The following is a 16,622-nucleotide window of genomic DNA, read 5'->3' as shown; positions in this document are numbered from 1 at the left end:
TGGGCACTGTCACATAACGTGAGTCTCAGGGGCTGGGGACAACTTCTGGGCAACCAGAAGGGCCACTGCAGGCCCAGGCTCGGCCAAAGGCTTTGGGTTTAGCCAGCTCAGAAAAGAGGCTGGAAAGGGAACTGGAGGAAAGGTGAAGGGCAGAGGCGGGGGTTGTGCTGTCTCCTGAGGGACAGGTCCAGGCAGGCTCGGAGCATCCCCACTGCTGCTGAGTCAGACACGTTGGCTTGCCCAGACGATGGCTCAATCTCTCCCTGCAGATGCACAACCAGTCCCTGGGAGGTGCAGCGAGTCCCTTGCCCTTGGACTGTGCTGGTGCCGGTCCTGCCAAAGTCCCAGCTCCCCGATTCCTGCTCCAACCCCCTTTAACCCCAGCAGCCAGCCACAGTTCACACACTGGTCAAAACCAGGCAAACACAGAGGGAAGGGCTTTTGCAGGGGACAGGAATGAATCCCAACGCTCATTCCTCCTGCCAGCGCAGCCTCCCAGACCACAGGGACAAAGGGATCTGCGCTTCCCACCAGCCACTCGCTGCCACCACGAGCCTCCGTAGCGTGGTCCCCTTCCCAGCCGGGGGGTTTGGAGGGCAGGGGCTCCCCGGGGAGCCCAGGGAAGGGATTTATGTGTCTTTGCACCTGTGTGTGCCAGGGAGGGGTGGGAAGACCGAGGGAATGCTGCCCATTGGTCTGCCAGGAGCCTCAGCCCAGGGACGGTGCTCCCCTCCGCTGAGCTACGGGGTGTGGGATCTGGGTGACAACCCATAAATCACACCAGGGACAGGCAGGAAGAGGTGGACGGTGGGGCGGCCTGTCTGACTCTTCCCACAAAGAGCTCCTTGATACCATCTCCTGCTCGCGCCCCCGAGACCCCAGGCTTCCCGTATCGCTGCTCCGCATGCTGCTGCTGGCGAGCAGCTGACTCAGCCGATAACCGGAGGATTACGGCTCCTCGTAAAACCCAAGGTCAAAAAACAGTCGGAAATTCAGAGCATCATAACCAGCCCTAACAAAGGGCTGGGTACAGCCCCAATTTGAAGCATCGGGGTCCTTCCGCAGCTCTTTGCACTTCCTGGGGGGCAATGAGGTGGGGGGTAACATGTTTCGCCTCCATCCTATCTCTATGAAGTGTAACAGCAATGAAGTGTTGGGCACGTCCTTCCCAGGGCAGCTCCAAGTGCTCACAGCCTGCCCCACAGAGCACGTTCTCAGGGCCCTTCTGTCCCCATCCCATCTCTGCCATCCCGGCTGCTGTCACCTCTGCAGATGAAAGCATCCTTTCACCCTGCGTGTTAATGGCAGGGGTGGCTGCTTAAAATTTCTTTTCATCTTTCACCTAAAAGAAAAAGAAATATCCCTGCTTCTCTTGCAGAGATGCATCTGGAGAGGGCTCGTGGGAGCCCTTTCACCTGAGATTTTGCCTTGGCATTCAGTAGCATGCCCAGGTTCGGTGGCTGGAGCCACAGCTTCAGGACAGGGTTGTTTGGAGAAGGTACACACCCCCACGTGCATAAACACAGAGCTCAGCTACATTTATAGAAACATACCAAAAAAAGAGAAGCTTCCCTTGGCTTCCCATTTCCCTTGGCAGCCCAAACACGGGGCTGGGCTGGAGGTGAAGCCCTGAAGCAGGAGGAGAGGCTGCAGCACCCGCGGGCAGAGGTCTGCAGCTCCCACCTTCCCCGTGCTGTCACCTCCTGGGCAGAGCACTGGAGCCGTCCTGGCCTGGATCCGGGCTCTCATCCGTTGGGAGCAGCATCCCTCCTGCCCTGAGCTCCTGCCCTGCTCCACGAAGCCCCAGGGAGCAGAAGTACATTAAAAGTGGGAGTAATCCCTAAACGAGTAAGAGGACAAAAGATAATTTATCTGTCTAGCCTCTTCTTCATCTGACACGGTGATACAGAGAAGCTAGAAAAACATGAAGTCCTTCAAGAGCTTTTTAAAAGAAAAAAAAAAAAACCACAAAACCAAACCAATTTTCTGGTCAAACTTTCAAAGGCTCAAGGCTTGCAAGCCACTCAAAGCTAATGCTGGTGAACTGTGCAAAAGTGCTGGAGTGGAGAGGTAGGACACAGAGAGCTCCTCAAACACGAACGTCAAACGTCTCCGTCGCTCTGGACCCAAAGTGCTGTAAGTGTTCCCTGCTGTGGAAAGCGTTTTTCTTCAGCAGCTGCAAATTCACCACGTCTCTCAAACACCAGGAGTGGGGGCAGCCCCACTTAACCTGCAGGAACAAACCCAAAGGCTTTAAGGCTAGAGAGGGGTCACCTGGGCTCGAGCAGTCCCAAACTACAATTTGGGCTGGGCACTAATCTTTGGGCTTGTTCCTGTGTCTCTTGGGATAAGCTTTTCATATCGAAACCACACCAGACCTCTCTTATCCCCCTTTTCACAGTGGACACGCTGCAACAGCACACTTGGCCCTATAAAACCCGGACTGGGGTGAATCACCAATTTCTTTTTTTTCTTTTAAAATCTGATCTGAAACTCTTTGGCATTTTGATACGTATATTCATGTTGTCGATTTGCATTAAGATCCTCAAAAAAAAGGCTGCAGAGGAAGAAACCCAGGGGGGTTTGCCAGCAGTAGGATGCTGGGTTTTGCACAGTTTCATCCAGGAACGGAAAGCATCCACTTCTCCGTGGCCATCAGCAGCTGACACCGCTGAGCAGCACAGGAAAAAGGCTGGAAAGAGGGTGTAGATGTGACATGGCATTTTCAGATAGTGCTTAAACTTCCAAGAGAGATAAACTCTCTTCTGCTGCCAGATCACAATGTAAACGTGGTGCTGTTAAAACCCCCGTGTGAACCACCCCATGAGCAGCTGTGGTTGTGCTCAGCTCCCCACGCCAGAGCTCATTCCTGGACTCCCAGGGAGCCCACCCAGTCCCACCGCCCCTTCCCTGGGCAGCACGGCCACGTCCTGGTGTTAGGGGCAGGAATTGCAGCTCAGAGCAGCATCTCCGGGGGCTCTCACTCACCGCTCAATGACGCTGTTGTTCAACTGGAGATCACAAGTTACTGACCTCATCTGCTCCAGCAGCTCCTGCATCCTGCCGGGGACACAACCAGCCCCTTACCACTGTGCTGCTCAGCCTCCTGCTCCCCACGGAGCACCTCCTGCAGAGGGGCTGGCTGAGCTGGCAGGGACCCCCCCACGGGTCACTGAGCAGGGATCACACCCGCAGGGACCCCCCCACAGGTCACCGACTCGGGATCCCACCCGCAGGGACCCCCCCACGGGTCACTGAGCGGGGATCCCACCTGGCAGGGCCATGGTGTGTGCGGTGGCGAAGGGTTTAACGCAGCCTGTCGCAGCCCTGCAGGCACCAAGCCCTCGCCCCAACGCTCGCCCTGTCGCTCGTGCAGAGGACGAGCAGCGGGAGGTCCCGCTTCTCCCCAGGGAGCTGGGCTGTCCGCAAAACCCCCTTCCAAAAGACTCACCGAAAAGCCATCTCCTGGCATGCCTGGCTCAGAGGGATGGGTGAAGGCGCGGGAGGAACTGGGGCCAAATTCTGTTTCTCAGTCTGGAGAAACCTGTCCAGAGCCTGCAGAGATGGAGAGAATTGGCAGCCCCTGGCCAGCAGCGGGCTCTTGGCGGTGGTCTGAGCCCCGGTTTGAGCACAGTGTGCCTACCCCGGGACAAAACACGCCTACGTACTCACACCCTGCACAGCCACTTCAGGAGAAACAGAATAAAATAACCAAAGAACCATCTACCAGGTGGCTGTGCCTCAGGTAGTCCATGGTGAGAGCTGGAGGTGAAGCATCCCTGTCCTCCCACCGCAGTTCCCATTTATTGGGTGCAGATTCCCCCGTGCCAGGCCCTCCTCGGGAGCAGGGGTGCCGCTGGCAAAGCTTTACCCATTCCTTGCTCGTGCAGGGAGGGAAAGCAAGATCTCCAGTGTGGCTCGCCCACAAAGAACCGCAGCAAGTTGTTTAAAACTACTCGGGTGTTTCCCTACTTTACGCCCGCGCTCATGCACGCGGCGGCGCCGGGATCGGGGAGCAGCGGCGTTATCTGGGAGTGGGGAGAGGCCGAGCAGCAGCGTCCCCAGGCAGGAGCCCGCACAGACACCTACACCCTGCAGACAGTCCTGGCACTCCATCGTCTCCACGCTGCAGGCGCTGATGCGGTTGCTGAGCCTCTTCAGATGCTTCTTTATCTCACAAACTTTCCTAGAAAGACAAACGACAATGAAATTCCCAGTCAGTGCTCAGCAGCAGTGCGGGTCATTATATTTTTTGTGTGTTTTGCTTGCTGCAAACCTTTCTGGATCTAATTTAAAATCCTGAAGGAAAGCAAATGAGTCACAACAGTGTTGTAATTACGGCTGCAGCTCTGCTAATAGCCACCATAGGCCAGGTTATCCAAACAACACTAAGCAAATTAATTAGGGGAAGTGCTGCTTATATGAGAGGCAGCTGAAGCCCATCACTTCTGCCACGAAGTGCTGCGCAGGCCGGTGCTCTGTGTGCTGTGGAGGACTGAGCATCTACTCCAAAAGGCTCCTTGGTTTTGCATTTCTTTTCCCATGCTCTCCCGTCACATTTGGAGCATACGAAGGTCAGAAAAGTTCCCCCTGGAGCACATCCTTGGGGGCAGTCTCTCTGCAGGCAGCACTGCTGACACCAAAGCCCACCAGGGCTGAGCTGGGCCAGGATGGTGTCACCAGTGCCCCCCCCACACTGCCCCAGCCTTGGGAGAAAATCCACCGGTGAGTTTTTGAGGGGCCAACTGCCCTGTTCCTGTCAGGGTGAGGGGCCCCAGGGTGGAGGTGCCATGCACCCGGCAGGCGCGCCGTGACTTGTATAAAAAAAGGTTTGGTTTGGCTTTAAAAAAATAAAGAAAGAATATTTGAGGTGAATGGTCCACCTCCAGTCCCCAGAAAAACAGCCACCACACCACAAACCCTGGCTGCTAGCAGGAAAAAACTCAAACCAGGACAATTAAAACTGAAGTAACAATAAATTAAAAATATCCAGTTGTGACTCATGATGCCTTCTCCCTAAGGACAGAAAAACACATACAAAAATACTCCAGAAAAACACGAAGCAGGTTTTTTCCTCCCTGTGAGCAGAGGTAAAAGCCCTGCTTTAGTGCAGACGGGGCTCCTGCGCTGCACGGATTTCGTGGGGCTCAACACCCAGAGACAAAATTCCCCCCGAAGCCAAGGGGAGATTTCACTGCCCCGTGATGGGACACGGCGGGAGGCGACTTTGGGCAACAGCTTCCGTCCCCGAAGTGAAACCTGCCCGTGGGCGAGGGGTTGCAGTGTGGAAACCCCGGCTGCACAGGCTGAGGCTGGGAGGGGGGACAGGGCAGGGGACAAGGCAGGGGACAAGGCAGACACTGCCCGCTGCTCCTGGGGCATTCCTGAGCACCTGAGACAAACTTCTAGCCTAAAAGTCCGCCCCCCCAGCAAATCCTATGCAGGGCTACTCCACACAAGAACTAAGGACTAGGTCAAAAACCAGGTTTAATTCTAAGGCATTACAGAAAATCATTCTCCTTCCGCCCACACCAGCAGCCCAGGGGAACGGATGCTCCTCTCTAAAAGCAACCTTGCAATAAAAATCCAATTTCTGCAACATCCTCTTCCCCTAACTGCCTCCCCCTCACCCCTGCTCTTTGCTGCTGTGATAGGCAGTGGATTATGCTCAATCACTGCAAGGTAATTTGCTCTTTGCATTATTCCCCAAACACCAGTTACCAGAAAATCATTTCTAATAAGTAGATCTCTTTGTCTCAATAGCAATTTTGTCCCGATGAAATAACCTCTCCCCATCAGAGAGCGAGGAAACCAGCTGCTTGAACTCAAGCTGGAAGTTCAGAGGGTTTTTTTAAAAAAAAAAACAAATTAAAACAACAGGGCAGAAATACATGGCACAGGATAAGAACCAGCATACACAGCGGGATTTCTAGCAGTCACACAGAGCTGCTTCTTTAAGGGTTTATTACCCCTTTACGAGTCCCTCAGCAGCAGTTGCCAACAACATCATCTCCATCCGCATCCCAATATGTGATCAATAGCAGACGGCGCTCGGAAGCCCTGGTCATTGGTGGGTTACTGGAAAATCCCCCTCCCATCCCTGCTGGGGTCCGAAACCTCGAAACCCCGGGGGGAGAACTGGGCAGGGGCTGGTACCTCATCCTGCTGCCGTGGAGGGCCAGGGCCTCCTGGTACCGCTGGACACAGTCATCCTGGAAAATGAACAGAACCTTCCTGGCCAGATGCCCTAAATTCACCCTAAAAACAGGAAAAAAAAAAAAAAAAAAAGAGAGAACACCATTATTTCCGTAAATGTATGAAAGTTAGCATTGCAGTTCTCATGGCAGGAGACCTGAAGCTGACAGCCGAATGCAGAAAGAGGGACTGGATGCTCAGTAATGAATTTTGCATCAGTATTATAAAGAAAACAAACCCTAATTATGATGAAGAGGAGAGGGAGGTTTCGGGGGCCAGGGGGACCCAGGCGGGGCTCCCAGCTGGGGGGAGTGCCCCTGGGGCACTTCTGAGAAGTCTTTGCCTTGGAGATTAAGGCAAATGTCCAAGGTTAGACTGAAGATAAATTAAGATAAAGGAGCTGCCTGTTAGATTTTACCACCCCTGGTATATATTGAAGTGTGCCTTTTATTTCTTGCCCATGTTAAATTCCCCTGGTTTCGGTGGAAACCGAAAGGAGGATTTTTAAAGGTAAAAAAGCCATCAGACACTTTACTCCCACTGAAAGTTAAGCAGATCTGAAAGCACAGACACTTCCTAAACCAGCATCTCAGCAAATAAATGGCCACAAACTAAGTTCTGTGTGAGCAATAGCCTGAAACGTGCTTATCCCCACAGTCTAAAGCAGGGATTTGGCCCAGCAGCAACTCCCTGTCCCCGGGTCCACAGAGGTTTTCTCACATCTTCACCCAAAATAGCTCGTAGGTTGAAAACTTTGCTGTGAAAGGTCCTGCATCGATGAACCATCACAGAAGCTGCTTACAAGTGCCCTCTCTCAACATTAGCGACCCAGGAACATTTTACACCCCCTTAGGATTCAGTCAGAAACACCAACCACCTGCCTGGCCCAGCACAGGGCAGGTCCTAGAAAGGGGAGAGGGTTGGGACTTACTTATCCAGCTTGTGGATTTGTTCCTCATTGTAGCCCAGCCCTGGGGAGGAAAGACAGCGGTCACCGCGCATTGTCCCGTTCCTAACCCGATAAATGGGCAATTTCACAACACACAGAGATCACTCAAGGGGTTTTTCAGGGCTGCAGCCCCTGGGACTCCTGTCTATGTAACTGCTAAACCCAGCAAACTGAAATAATTCATTTTTTCACCAGGCCAGCACAGGGACGTCGCTGCTGCAGCTCTGCACCTCCTGCCCCCAGGGCCACTGTCCCCATCACTCACGCAGACACGTCCTGGCCTTCCTGAACTGCTTGTAGATCAGCTGCATCTTCTCCAGGCAGCACTCGATCTGCCGGATGCTGAAATGGGGACAGGGGAGGAGGTGGTGTGAGGCCCCGCAAGAAGAGGGGTACGAGGTTGGGGTGAAAATAGCACTTTGGGGTCAAATCTGAACACGATGACACTAGGGGACACTGCTGCTACCCATGTCTGTAGACAGGGACATCACACGATGTTACACGTGTGTGCACGGGGCTGGTAAAAGCCGTTTGCAGCGCGGGGCTGTGCCTGGCTCAGCGATGTCCTCTCAATCCTGCTGAGAACAGCGAAGCGTTGCCAGGGATTTCGGTAAAACTGGCGCTACCAACCTTTTGTCTTCGTCTACTTGTTGCCTGTGCTTCACCAGTTCAGACAAAACGCCGTCCAGCGCCCCTTGAAAGTCAAAGATGCTGTGGGAGCACTGAGAGAGCTCCTCGGCGACCTGCAGATTGGGAGGAGAGGTTGGGGCCGGCTGCTCCCAACGCTGCCCGCACGGAGCCGCCCGCGGGGGCTCACCCTCTGCAGCCTTGTCTTCACCGCGGCCACCTCCTTCAGCGCCAGCACCCCGCTGCCTGCAGGAACAGCCTCGAACCTGAGGAAAGTCAAAAAATCAATATTCCTTAAGCAGAATATAAGCCAGAGGCGGGTGTCACCTGGGCAGAGAAAACCCATCCGGTGGTGGAGGCAGCGTCAGCCCCTGGGGGAGCCGGGCGGTGGTTTGCTCGGCCAGAAACTCAGCGTTCGGGGCGTCGGATCTGAGCCACAAGATGCAAAGTGCTGATGCAGTAAAAACTCTCCCTGTTGTGTCCAATTTGTTCCAAAATTATTAGTTTCCTATCCACCGGCTTTACGCCAGATCAGATGTCTGCCTCCCTGCAGCTGGCACGAGAGCGCAACGCCGAGCGATGCGGGCTGGCGAGTCAGCAGAAATAACGCCTGGTCCAAGGGTGTTGGAAGGGAGGGAGAAACCAGCAGCATCCAGCTGCAGCATCAGTGCCCTTGGCGGGGTCAAGTCAGCGGGAACCACGTGTCCCTATCTTTTTAGATGAAATGGAAATTAAGAGACTTGCTAGATTGAAAAGGACAAAAGAACAGCGACCCAGCGGCAAAGAATTTTCCACTACAGCAACAACACAACAGAAAAGCAAAATAACTGTGGGTTACTTTAGATAAAATGGGCTCAGCTTTCCCTGGGGCAGCGCGGGTGGGAATGGCTGCACCGGTTACGCCGAGGACAGCCCAGGGTCTCTGTCATTCGGCCGCCGATGAATGTGCCGTTAGCGGAGCCTCTCAAAGGGAAACAAGAGGCATCTCCTCCCGGCCGGTGGCGTCAGGCGGGATCCGGCTCAGCGGGAGCGCAGCACGATGCCTCGGCTCTCCGAGGCTGCGGGGAGCGGGGCCGGCGATGGTGGCCAGAGCCCAGAGGGGACCTGGCAGCTGATGCCATCCTGCCCGTCATTTTAACTCTGCTGGCAGCAGCAGCTCTTTTTCCCTTTCCCACGTGCTGGCGGCAGCAGCCCCGTCTCCTTCCTGCACTTACTCTGCGGCCCGCGGGCTGTAACAGCCTGAAAACCCCGGAGCAGGAGCCAGGGAGGGAGGACTAATCCTGGGCTCCTGTGAATCAGGGACTGATTATTGAAAGCTGAAGCAAAGAGGGAGAAAAAGCCAGAGTGGCTCATTTCCCGCAGCCACCACATACAGTGAAAAAGCCTCTTACCTTCCAGCTACCAGCTTATTCCTAGAATTTTACTTATTTCTGATTATTTGAGAGTCCCATATCTTATCTGCAGCAGCCTCAGGGCAGCACCGGTGCCTGCCGCAGCGCAGCGCCTGCATCCCCGCGACTGCAAAGCCACACTTACAGCACGCAGGTCTTCACCTCAGTGAGCTGCAGGCAGGTGAGCACCGAAAGAGCCCCTCGCCTCTGCTCCAAAATCCTCAAGCACTCCATTTTCAGGTTCCCGCTGCCAAGAGAGAAAAAAGCCCATCCAACACGTGCTCCCCAGCAGCCCCACCTCCATCCTGGGGCCAGCCGCGCATGGTGGGGGGTCAGGATGGAGCTGGTGGCTCCTCTCTGTCTGCTCATGAGAAAATGGGGGCTGGATGCACATAAAACGGGGTGCAGCTGCCAGGCAGGGGGGCTCTCGCCTGCTGGGCACTGTCCTGCTAGTGCACAAGTAGCTCCTGCCCCGAAGGGAATGGGTAGGACAGTGAAAATGCACAGTGATAATGTTAATAGTGATAGTAATAATAATGATAATAGTAATAGTAATAAAAATAGTAATAGTAATAAAAATAGTAATAGTAGTAATAAAAATAATAGTAGTAGTAATAATAATAATGATGATGATGATGCTCTTTTCCTCAGCATCTCCTAAACTGAAAAAAGTGACTCAAAAGTAACAAATGAGGACAGGAGCATCCTCACGACACTAACTGGTATTTTCCTGCAGGTCCAGCCCCCTCACAGCCTGGCACATGTGTCCCTGGCCCGCGGCCACGCTGGCCGTTGTGCTGTGCTCCCTCCCAGTACCCCCTGACCACATCCCAGCAGACCCACTGGTCCTGCACTGCCTGGCAAAGGCTGGAAACCCCCCCCGAGCGCTTTAACTCCCAACACACAAATCTCCCAGTGCTGGGAGGGGACGGGTCACCCCCCACCCTCACCCCGGGGGCTCTGGCACTCACATCAACCACTGGAGACCTCTGGCCAGCAGCTCCCGGCAGCGCCGCAGGGCCTGGGCGATCCGCAGGGTCTGGTGTGCGGCCCCCACCGCGCTCTGCGAAGCAAAGGGCACTGCCGGCGGCTGCGGTTCCACGGCCGGGGGTCCCCCCCCGTCCCGAGCAACACTGACACCCCCACCTACCTTGGCTGCGCCGCAGTCGGCCACCACGTCCACCTTGGGGACAAACTTTGGAAACTCGAGTGCCGCTGGAAAGACAGACAGCAGTCGCGGTGCTGTGGGGAGCGAGCTCAGAGCCTCCGCGCCGCAGCTGCGGACCCGCAGGGACAGCTCAGCCCCGCCGAAGCAAACCCCGCAGCCGCTTGGGGTGTCGGGCACAGGAGTGGCTGCAATGCTGGAGGCTTCGTGCAGCCCTCCAGGATATTTTGGGAACGTGGACAAAGGCACAAAGTGCCTGCAAAGGCCAGTGCGGCGGGTGGCCATGGACCAGCGGGGAAAACTGGCCCTGAAATCTCCTAATCCTGCCCCGGAATCTCAACCCCTTCACCTCCTGCTGTGCGTGGGAGTCTATTTAGGAGAAGAGGGAATGGCCTCAAGCTGCGCCAGGGCAGGGTCAGACTGGCTCTTAGGAAGGATTTCTTTGCAGAAGGGGTTGTTGGGCGTTGGAATGGGCTGCCCAGGGCAGGGGGGGAGTCCCCATCCCTGGAGGGGTTGAAGAGTCGGGTTGACCCAGCGCTGAGGGATCTGGTGGAGTTGGGAACGGTCAGGGTGAGGTTCATGGTTGGACTGGATGATCTACAAGGTCTTTTCCAACCTGGATGATTCTGTGCTATTAGGAAAATAATTTAAGCAAATCTCTCTTACAGCACCCACCCTGCATGACGTGATGCATCTCCAAGCCCACGGTACTCACGGTCTCTGTATCTCACTCCTACCACATCTTCTGGTTGCTCAGCGGTGCTCAGCAAGGTCAGAGGGTTGTGCTCTGTGGTTTTGCAGAAATTATGAGCTTGCAGATTAGGATCCAACTCATACAGATGACCTTCAAAAAAATATTCTTGATGGTGAGGGGCTATATTTGTTTGTTTGAAGACAGCATCTAAAAACTTGGTGGTACTGGAATGAAAAAGAAACAAAAGAACAGGGAATAAGCAATGAGGCAAGTTTTTACAGTCTGCTGCCCTCTTTGTGTAGCAAAATAACCCACAAGGTCAGCGGGACCCCTCGATCAACCTCCCCTGGGGCTCTCCGTGTGCCAGGCCAGGAGCCGACAGCTCCTGGTTAGTGCACTCCCCAGCAAAGGCTGGTTCAAGTTGAGTTTGGTTTAACCTGGTTTAACTGCGGTGCAAAGGGAATGGGCTCTCCCCCCAGGTTCACCTACTGAAACAAGGGGTGGAGGCCTCTGAGCTCGATTCCCAAATTCGCATTTAACACGGCCCTGCCACCCTTACGTGTTGTAGGAGTGGATGTAGATGCGATGCAAGGAAGCTTGCTGCAGGGAGAAGACATCAACCACCATCCTGTGCAAAATGTCATTGGTTTCTGCAAAAAACTGGTCGAATCCCCAGCATTTCTCCTGCTCCACCTCCAGGATGTTAGCCAAAATGGGTATCAGCTGGTCCTTCAGCCCCCTGCAGCAGCAGAAGAGATGTTTGCACAGACCAGCAGAACCCTGAGTCCTAAACGCGGTGACTGGGGGGTCAGGGAGAGGCGCAGCCCCTCTCCTGTGGCCGAGCTCCCATACCACGGGGCCGCTGCCCCGTCTTCCACCCCCTTTTCCCGCCTGTAAAGCAAAGACCTGGTCTGAGAGCTGTGACATCTGCAGATGAAAAGCTCATCTGCCTCGTTAAAGCTTCCCGCGCTCTCTGCGGCGGGATCCAGCCGCGGTGCCGGGACGTGAGCCCGGCAAAGGACACTCACACGGAGAGCCGGCAGGTGATGGGCAGCTCGTAGCCCCACTCTATGCTCCCGTTCTCCTGCCTCTGCACCCCTGCGATGGCTCCAGGAGGCTTCTCAGTGGTAATTTTATACCTGTTGAAAGGAAATTGCTTGCAGCTGAAATGAGCCAAGTGGCCTCTGTTTGAGCTCTTGGGTTCAGAAAGGAGGGAAAGGGCAGAGCATTGGATGGGCTGGGAAAGACATGTTTCACAGACAGAAAAAAAATGCACAAGGAAAAATACTTCAAGAAACGGTCAAAAACTTTAAGCAAACATTAACCCTGTTTCCTCTTCCAGCTGTTTAGCCACAAAGTCACAAGAATGCATTCTGAGGGCAAACGTAAACAGAGCACAGATCCTTTACCACACTGCACACGCACGCTCTCCACGGGCTCCATTTCAGGACTTTCTAGGCTATACAGGATTAAACGAGTTGTAAACTACAGTACGTAGTCACACGGTGCCCAAGCCACAGCCAGGTTGTCCCACAGCCCCACGCAGCAGTCCCCATCCTCCCCACTGGATGTGATACCTACATGATCTCCTTGTTCCTGCGGGGTCCCCCGAAGGGGATGAAGGGGAGGCTGCCGGTGGCAGCGTGGTAGAAGGTCACGCCGATGCTCCAGAGGTCGACGGTGACCCCGTACGCCTTCTGCTGTGGCTTGCGCAGGACCGCTCGCTCGTACATGTCCGGGTGCTGTGGGGGGGAGCAGAGAGCGGCACTGCCTTGGGCGCTGGGACTGAGACCCGACCGCTCACTTCGGCCTCTCCTACTGCTGGATCCTCCAAACAAAACATTGCCTGTAACTCTACCCCAAAAATGCTGAGCTCCCCTCTTTGAAAAATGTGGCTGCTTTGAGGTTGGGCTCTCCAGGTCGCTGCTGCTCTCTACGAGTTGCCTAGCCGTTGGATGGAGGGATGGGGACCAGCTTCCCCCAGGACTCCCAGGGGTCACCAGAGCAGTGCCACACTGTACTCAGAATCACAGAATCCCAGAATCATCTGGGTTGGAAAAGCCCTTGAAGCTCCTCCAGTCCAACCATGAACCTCACCCTGACCGTTCCCAACTCCACCAGATCCCTCAGCGCTGGGTCAACCCGACTCTTCAACCCCTCCAGGGATGGGGACTCCCCCCCTGCCCTGGGCAGCCCATTCCAACGCCCAACAACCCCTTCTGCAAAGAAATCCTTCCTAAGAGCCAGTCTGACCCTGCCCTGGCGCAGCTTGAGGCCATTCCCTCTTGTCCTGGCGCTGGTTCCTTGGCTCAAGAGACTCATCCCCCCTCTCTGCACCCTCCTTTCAGGGAGTTGTAGAGGGCCATGAGGTCTCCCCTCAGCCTCCTCTTCTCCAGACTAAACCCCCCCAGTTCCCTCAGCCGCTCCCCATCACACCTGTGCTCCAGAAGGATACTCACGAGATATTCCTCCGTCCCATAGACAGACACAAACTTTTCATCATCATCCAGCTCTCGGGCAGCCCCGAAATCCGTCAGCTTGTAGATGCTTTGCCCATCTTCCCCCATCAGCCGCATGATGTTCCCGGGTTTGATGTCCCTGTGGACAACGCCGTTCTCGCGGAGGTGGTTCATCCCTGCCACTGGGCACAAGGGGGGAGGCAGCGTTTTTGCGTGGGGTGGGAGCAGTTTGCCTGCAGCTTCTCGGGCAGGGCTGTGCCTGTGGCAGCAGGCAGCTGCCTGTCACGGGCTGGGGGTGCAGGGACCCCGCCCCCCCTCAACTCACCCACACACTGTAGCACAATGAGGAACTCAGACTCGGACAAGCCAAAGGTGTTTGCCGGGTCTTCCAGCACATTCAGCAAGCTGCCGCTCGAGCAGTACTCCATCACCAGCACCTTCTGCTTGCTGCTGCCCTGCGGTGGGAGCCGCCATCAGTGGCCTGTCCCCTCCCCTCCCCGGCAGGACCAGGTCCCCTCCCTTGGTTGGTGGGTCCCTGGGTTTCTCCTGCTCAGACAAACCAGTGCTGGGGAATGTCCCCGCTGTGCCACACGCAGGTCACATCCCTGCTCCAGCCCAGTGCCCCCAGTGCCCCTCGGTGCTGAGGGACTGGGCTTAGGCTTGATGTAGAGCCAGAGGGAGGTGGGAGGAGAAGGCAGCCTGGGACCACTGCTCCCCTTCTACAGCTCAGACCAGTTCCCCTGCACCACTGGTCCAGTCAGCACAGCGGGTTTCCGAGCTGAGGCCCCACTTACCGTCTCCTCCACGGCAAATAATTTGACAATGTTTTTATGGTTCAGCTTCCTCAGCATCTCGAACTCTCTCATCTGGACCTCCTGGGGCCGGAGGTAGCTGGCGTTATTAAACACTTTCACAGCAACCAGCTCCCCTGATTTCTGGGAAAAGAGTAAACAGAGAAAAAGGAAACGGGAGGTGACGCCATCCGCGTCCTAAGCAGCTCCGTCAGCTCCGTTACTGCTCCCACATCCCGCTCGGGATGCAAACTACACTGACAGTGTAACGTGTTTTCTGAACAGGCATCCCACAGCCTTTGTTTTCTCCACTGCAAAAGCAAAGCGCTGTTATTCACCTCCCTTTGCTTCCTGTCCCTGAAGCCCACGTGCTACATGGCAGCGTGTTTATTCAGCTTCGTAAAAAGTTTATAGCTGGGGCTGAGGCTGGCAGCTCCCCACCTGCTCTCCGCGGGACGGGGCTGTTTCCAAACCATCCTTGAAGCCGCCTCTCCTGCCCCACGCCGTGCGGAGACAGCTCGCTCAATAAACTTCAAAGGCTGGAGAGGCGGAGAGTCTCTATTCCAAGCCTGGCAAGTGTTTGCATGAAATATGCAAATCGCCAAGGACGGGGTTTTCAAAACCTCTGGGCATTCCCCTGAAAACAGCTTCTTCCCCCTGCGACGCATGGGAGAGCCGGCACCCGGCGAGCAGGACCCGGCTGCGACCACCCTGAAAACTGCCCTTGACCCGCAGACCCGAGCTGGTGCTTGGGGGGGGAAGGAGCCAAAGGAAAAATGAAAATAAAACCCAAAGCAGCTCCCCCCTCAATGCCACTGGCAGCTGGGGAGCTCCTGGGAGGGCAAGCAGAGAGGAGCACGGGCATCCCCGCGCCGTGGGGCAGGAGGGCTGCGGGGGCATGAGGGCACAGTGGCTTTGGGGTGGCTGCCCCCCCCCTCCGCTGTCCCCGCTCACCTTGTTGCGAGCTTTGTAGACACAGGCCGTGGCGCCTTGGCCCAGGAGGTCCTCGGTGCTCCAGAGGTAGTTTGGGGTGCTCTGCATCTCCAGCAGCGCTGCTGCGGGTCGGGGGGAAGCACACGGGTCACCCCAGCGGGGGGCCACTGGCCTCTGCCAGCCCCGCCACCAAACCCCAGTGGTTATCTGTCCTCACCCAGCACTGCACGGGGAAAAAGGCAGCCGCGGGCCATTAGCCCTTGGCAGGCAGTCGCTGGCCTCCTACCTCGCCAGCGCCGAGCGGGCAACACCACGCGAAGGGCTGCGCATGGACGGAGCTGTTAGCGCTGCCAAAAACCACCCTGTCGCTGGGACCTGTCGGGGCTGGCAGTGAAATACTGACAGATGCAAAAAAATTACGAGCAAACAAATGCAGCCGAGCTGCAAGGTGGCGAGAAGCACCTCCCCGCCCCGAGAACAGAAACCTATGGGATTGCAAAACCCGCTCTGCAAGCATCAGCTTCAGCTGGAGGAGGAAATGCTTCAGCTTCCTGCTTGAGAAAAAAAAAAATCCCAGAGTTGCAGCCATCCCCAGGCGTGCTGGGCTCGGCAGCCGCTCCGCTGGCTCAGCGCCCGCAGCGGGGATGGACTCTGGCAACAGCAAACGGTGCTGAGCACTGGCCACCCCACAGCCCTGCTGGGGCAGGGGGACGCGAAGGAGAATCAGCTCAGAATCTGCATCCAGGGGCTGTGTCCAGGCTTCGTTGGCCGTGTCAGGCACCCACGGGCCGTGCTCGGCCCCGGCATGGGACACAGCGTCGCACCTCGGGATGCATTTGCCATCAGCTGCGGCCACTGTCCGGCTTTGCGGAGCCACCGGCTGCTCCGGACGGGCGCCCACATGCCGTGCCAGGGCGGTTTAGCTCAAGCCGTTCGTCTCCGAGAGCTGCTGGGCAGGAGTTACAGGGCCCAGAGGGTTCCCACATCAGTGCAGGGATGGCTCCTGCAGCACCGCAGCTCCCATCCCCAGGGGCAGCCCTTGAGCAGGTAAAACTACTCATAACAAAGTGCAGAAGAGGAGAGAGGAAGCAGGTGCAGAGCAAACAGCTCCAATCCTTCACCCTGCTGCAAACCCAGCCCCCGTGCCTGTGAAGCAACGGATTCGGCCCAGCCCCAGCGCTTGCAAACACTCCCCGAGGGTTTCAGAGATGAGCAAAGGGCAGAGGGGAGATTTCGGGGCATTTCCTGGCTCCAGCCAGGGCTGGTCCTGAGCCACTCGGCCAGCGCCGCTCTCACCAGGAACCATGCGGTGATTCAGATCGATCGGGCAGCTCAAGGATTCCCCATCTCAGCGAGAACAAGCGAAGGCGGGTGCATCACGGCTGAGCATCGCTGTTCCCACGTGAACATGGACACCG

General features: G+C 56.1%; 1 protein-coding gene across 4 annotated transcripts; it reads right to left on the bottom strand.

Annotated features, from left to right (window-relative positions):
• Positions 1–1,849: 1,849 nt before the first annotated feature.
• On the bottom strand, positions 1,850–15,667 carry IKBKE (inhibitor of nuclear factor kappa B kinase subunit epsilon). 4 transcript variants are annotated; one of them, XM_074893609.1, is made up of 21 exons: positions 15,422–15,667; positions 15,226–15,326; positions 14,275–14,415; positions 13,806–13,935; positions 13,481–13,662; positions 12,603–12,763; positions 12,050–12,160; positions 11,581–11,760; positions 11,043–11,245; positions 10,313–10,377; positions 10,134–10,225; positions 9,308–9,409; positions 7,962–8,037; positions 7,775–7,887; positions 7,410–7,486; positions 7,127–7,166; positions 6,157–6,258; positions 4,090–4,186; positions 3,452–3,555; positions 2,989–3,060; positions 1,850–2,230 (listed from the first exon to the last, which is right to left on the bottom strand). In XM_074893609.1, exons 1-21 carry the CDS (start codon positions 15,456–15,458, stop codon positions 2,197–2,199), a joined length of 2,220 nt encoding a protein of 739 aa, XP_074749710.1. In that variant the 5' UTR covers positions 15,459–15,667; the 3' UTR covers positions 1,850–2,196. The 4 variants fall into 4 exon arrangements, with proteins under 4 accessions (XP_074749710.1, XP_074749708.1, XP_074749709.1 ...); XM_074893607.1 differs by having other exon boundaries at positions 10,134–10,377; XM_074893608.1 differs by having other exon boundaries at positions 10,134–10,377; positions 15,491–15,667.
• Between the last annotated feature and the right edge of the window lie 955 nt (positions 15,668–16,622).

This window comes from Strix uralensis, chromosome 24 (genome assembly GCF_047716275.1).
Source record: "Strix uralensis isolate ZFMK-TIS-50842 chromosome 24, bStrUra1, whole genome shotgun sequence".
Classification (NCBI taxonomy): Eukaryota; Metazoa; Chordata; class Aves; order Strigiformes; family Strigidae; genus Strix; species Strix uralensis.
The sequence above is the reverse complement of the archived record's forward strand: the minus strand, read 5'-3'. Positions and strand labels throughout refer to the sequence as shown.

Coding starts and splice junctions, on each gene's coding strand:
- IKBKE (XM_074893607.1), bottom strand. CDS start 15,458: ATGGCCCGCGGCTGCCTTTTTCCCCGTGCAGTGCTGG. Junction 15,327..15,421: donor TTTTCCCCGTGCAGTGCTGG/GTGAGGACAGAT, acceptor CCCGACCCGCAG/CAGCGCTGCTGGAGATGCAG. Junction 4,187..6,156: donor CTCCACGGCAGCAGGATGAG/GTACCAGCCCCT, acceptor TTGTCTTTCTAG/GAAAGTTTGTGAGATAAAGA.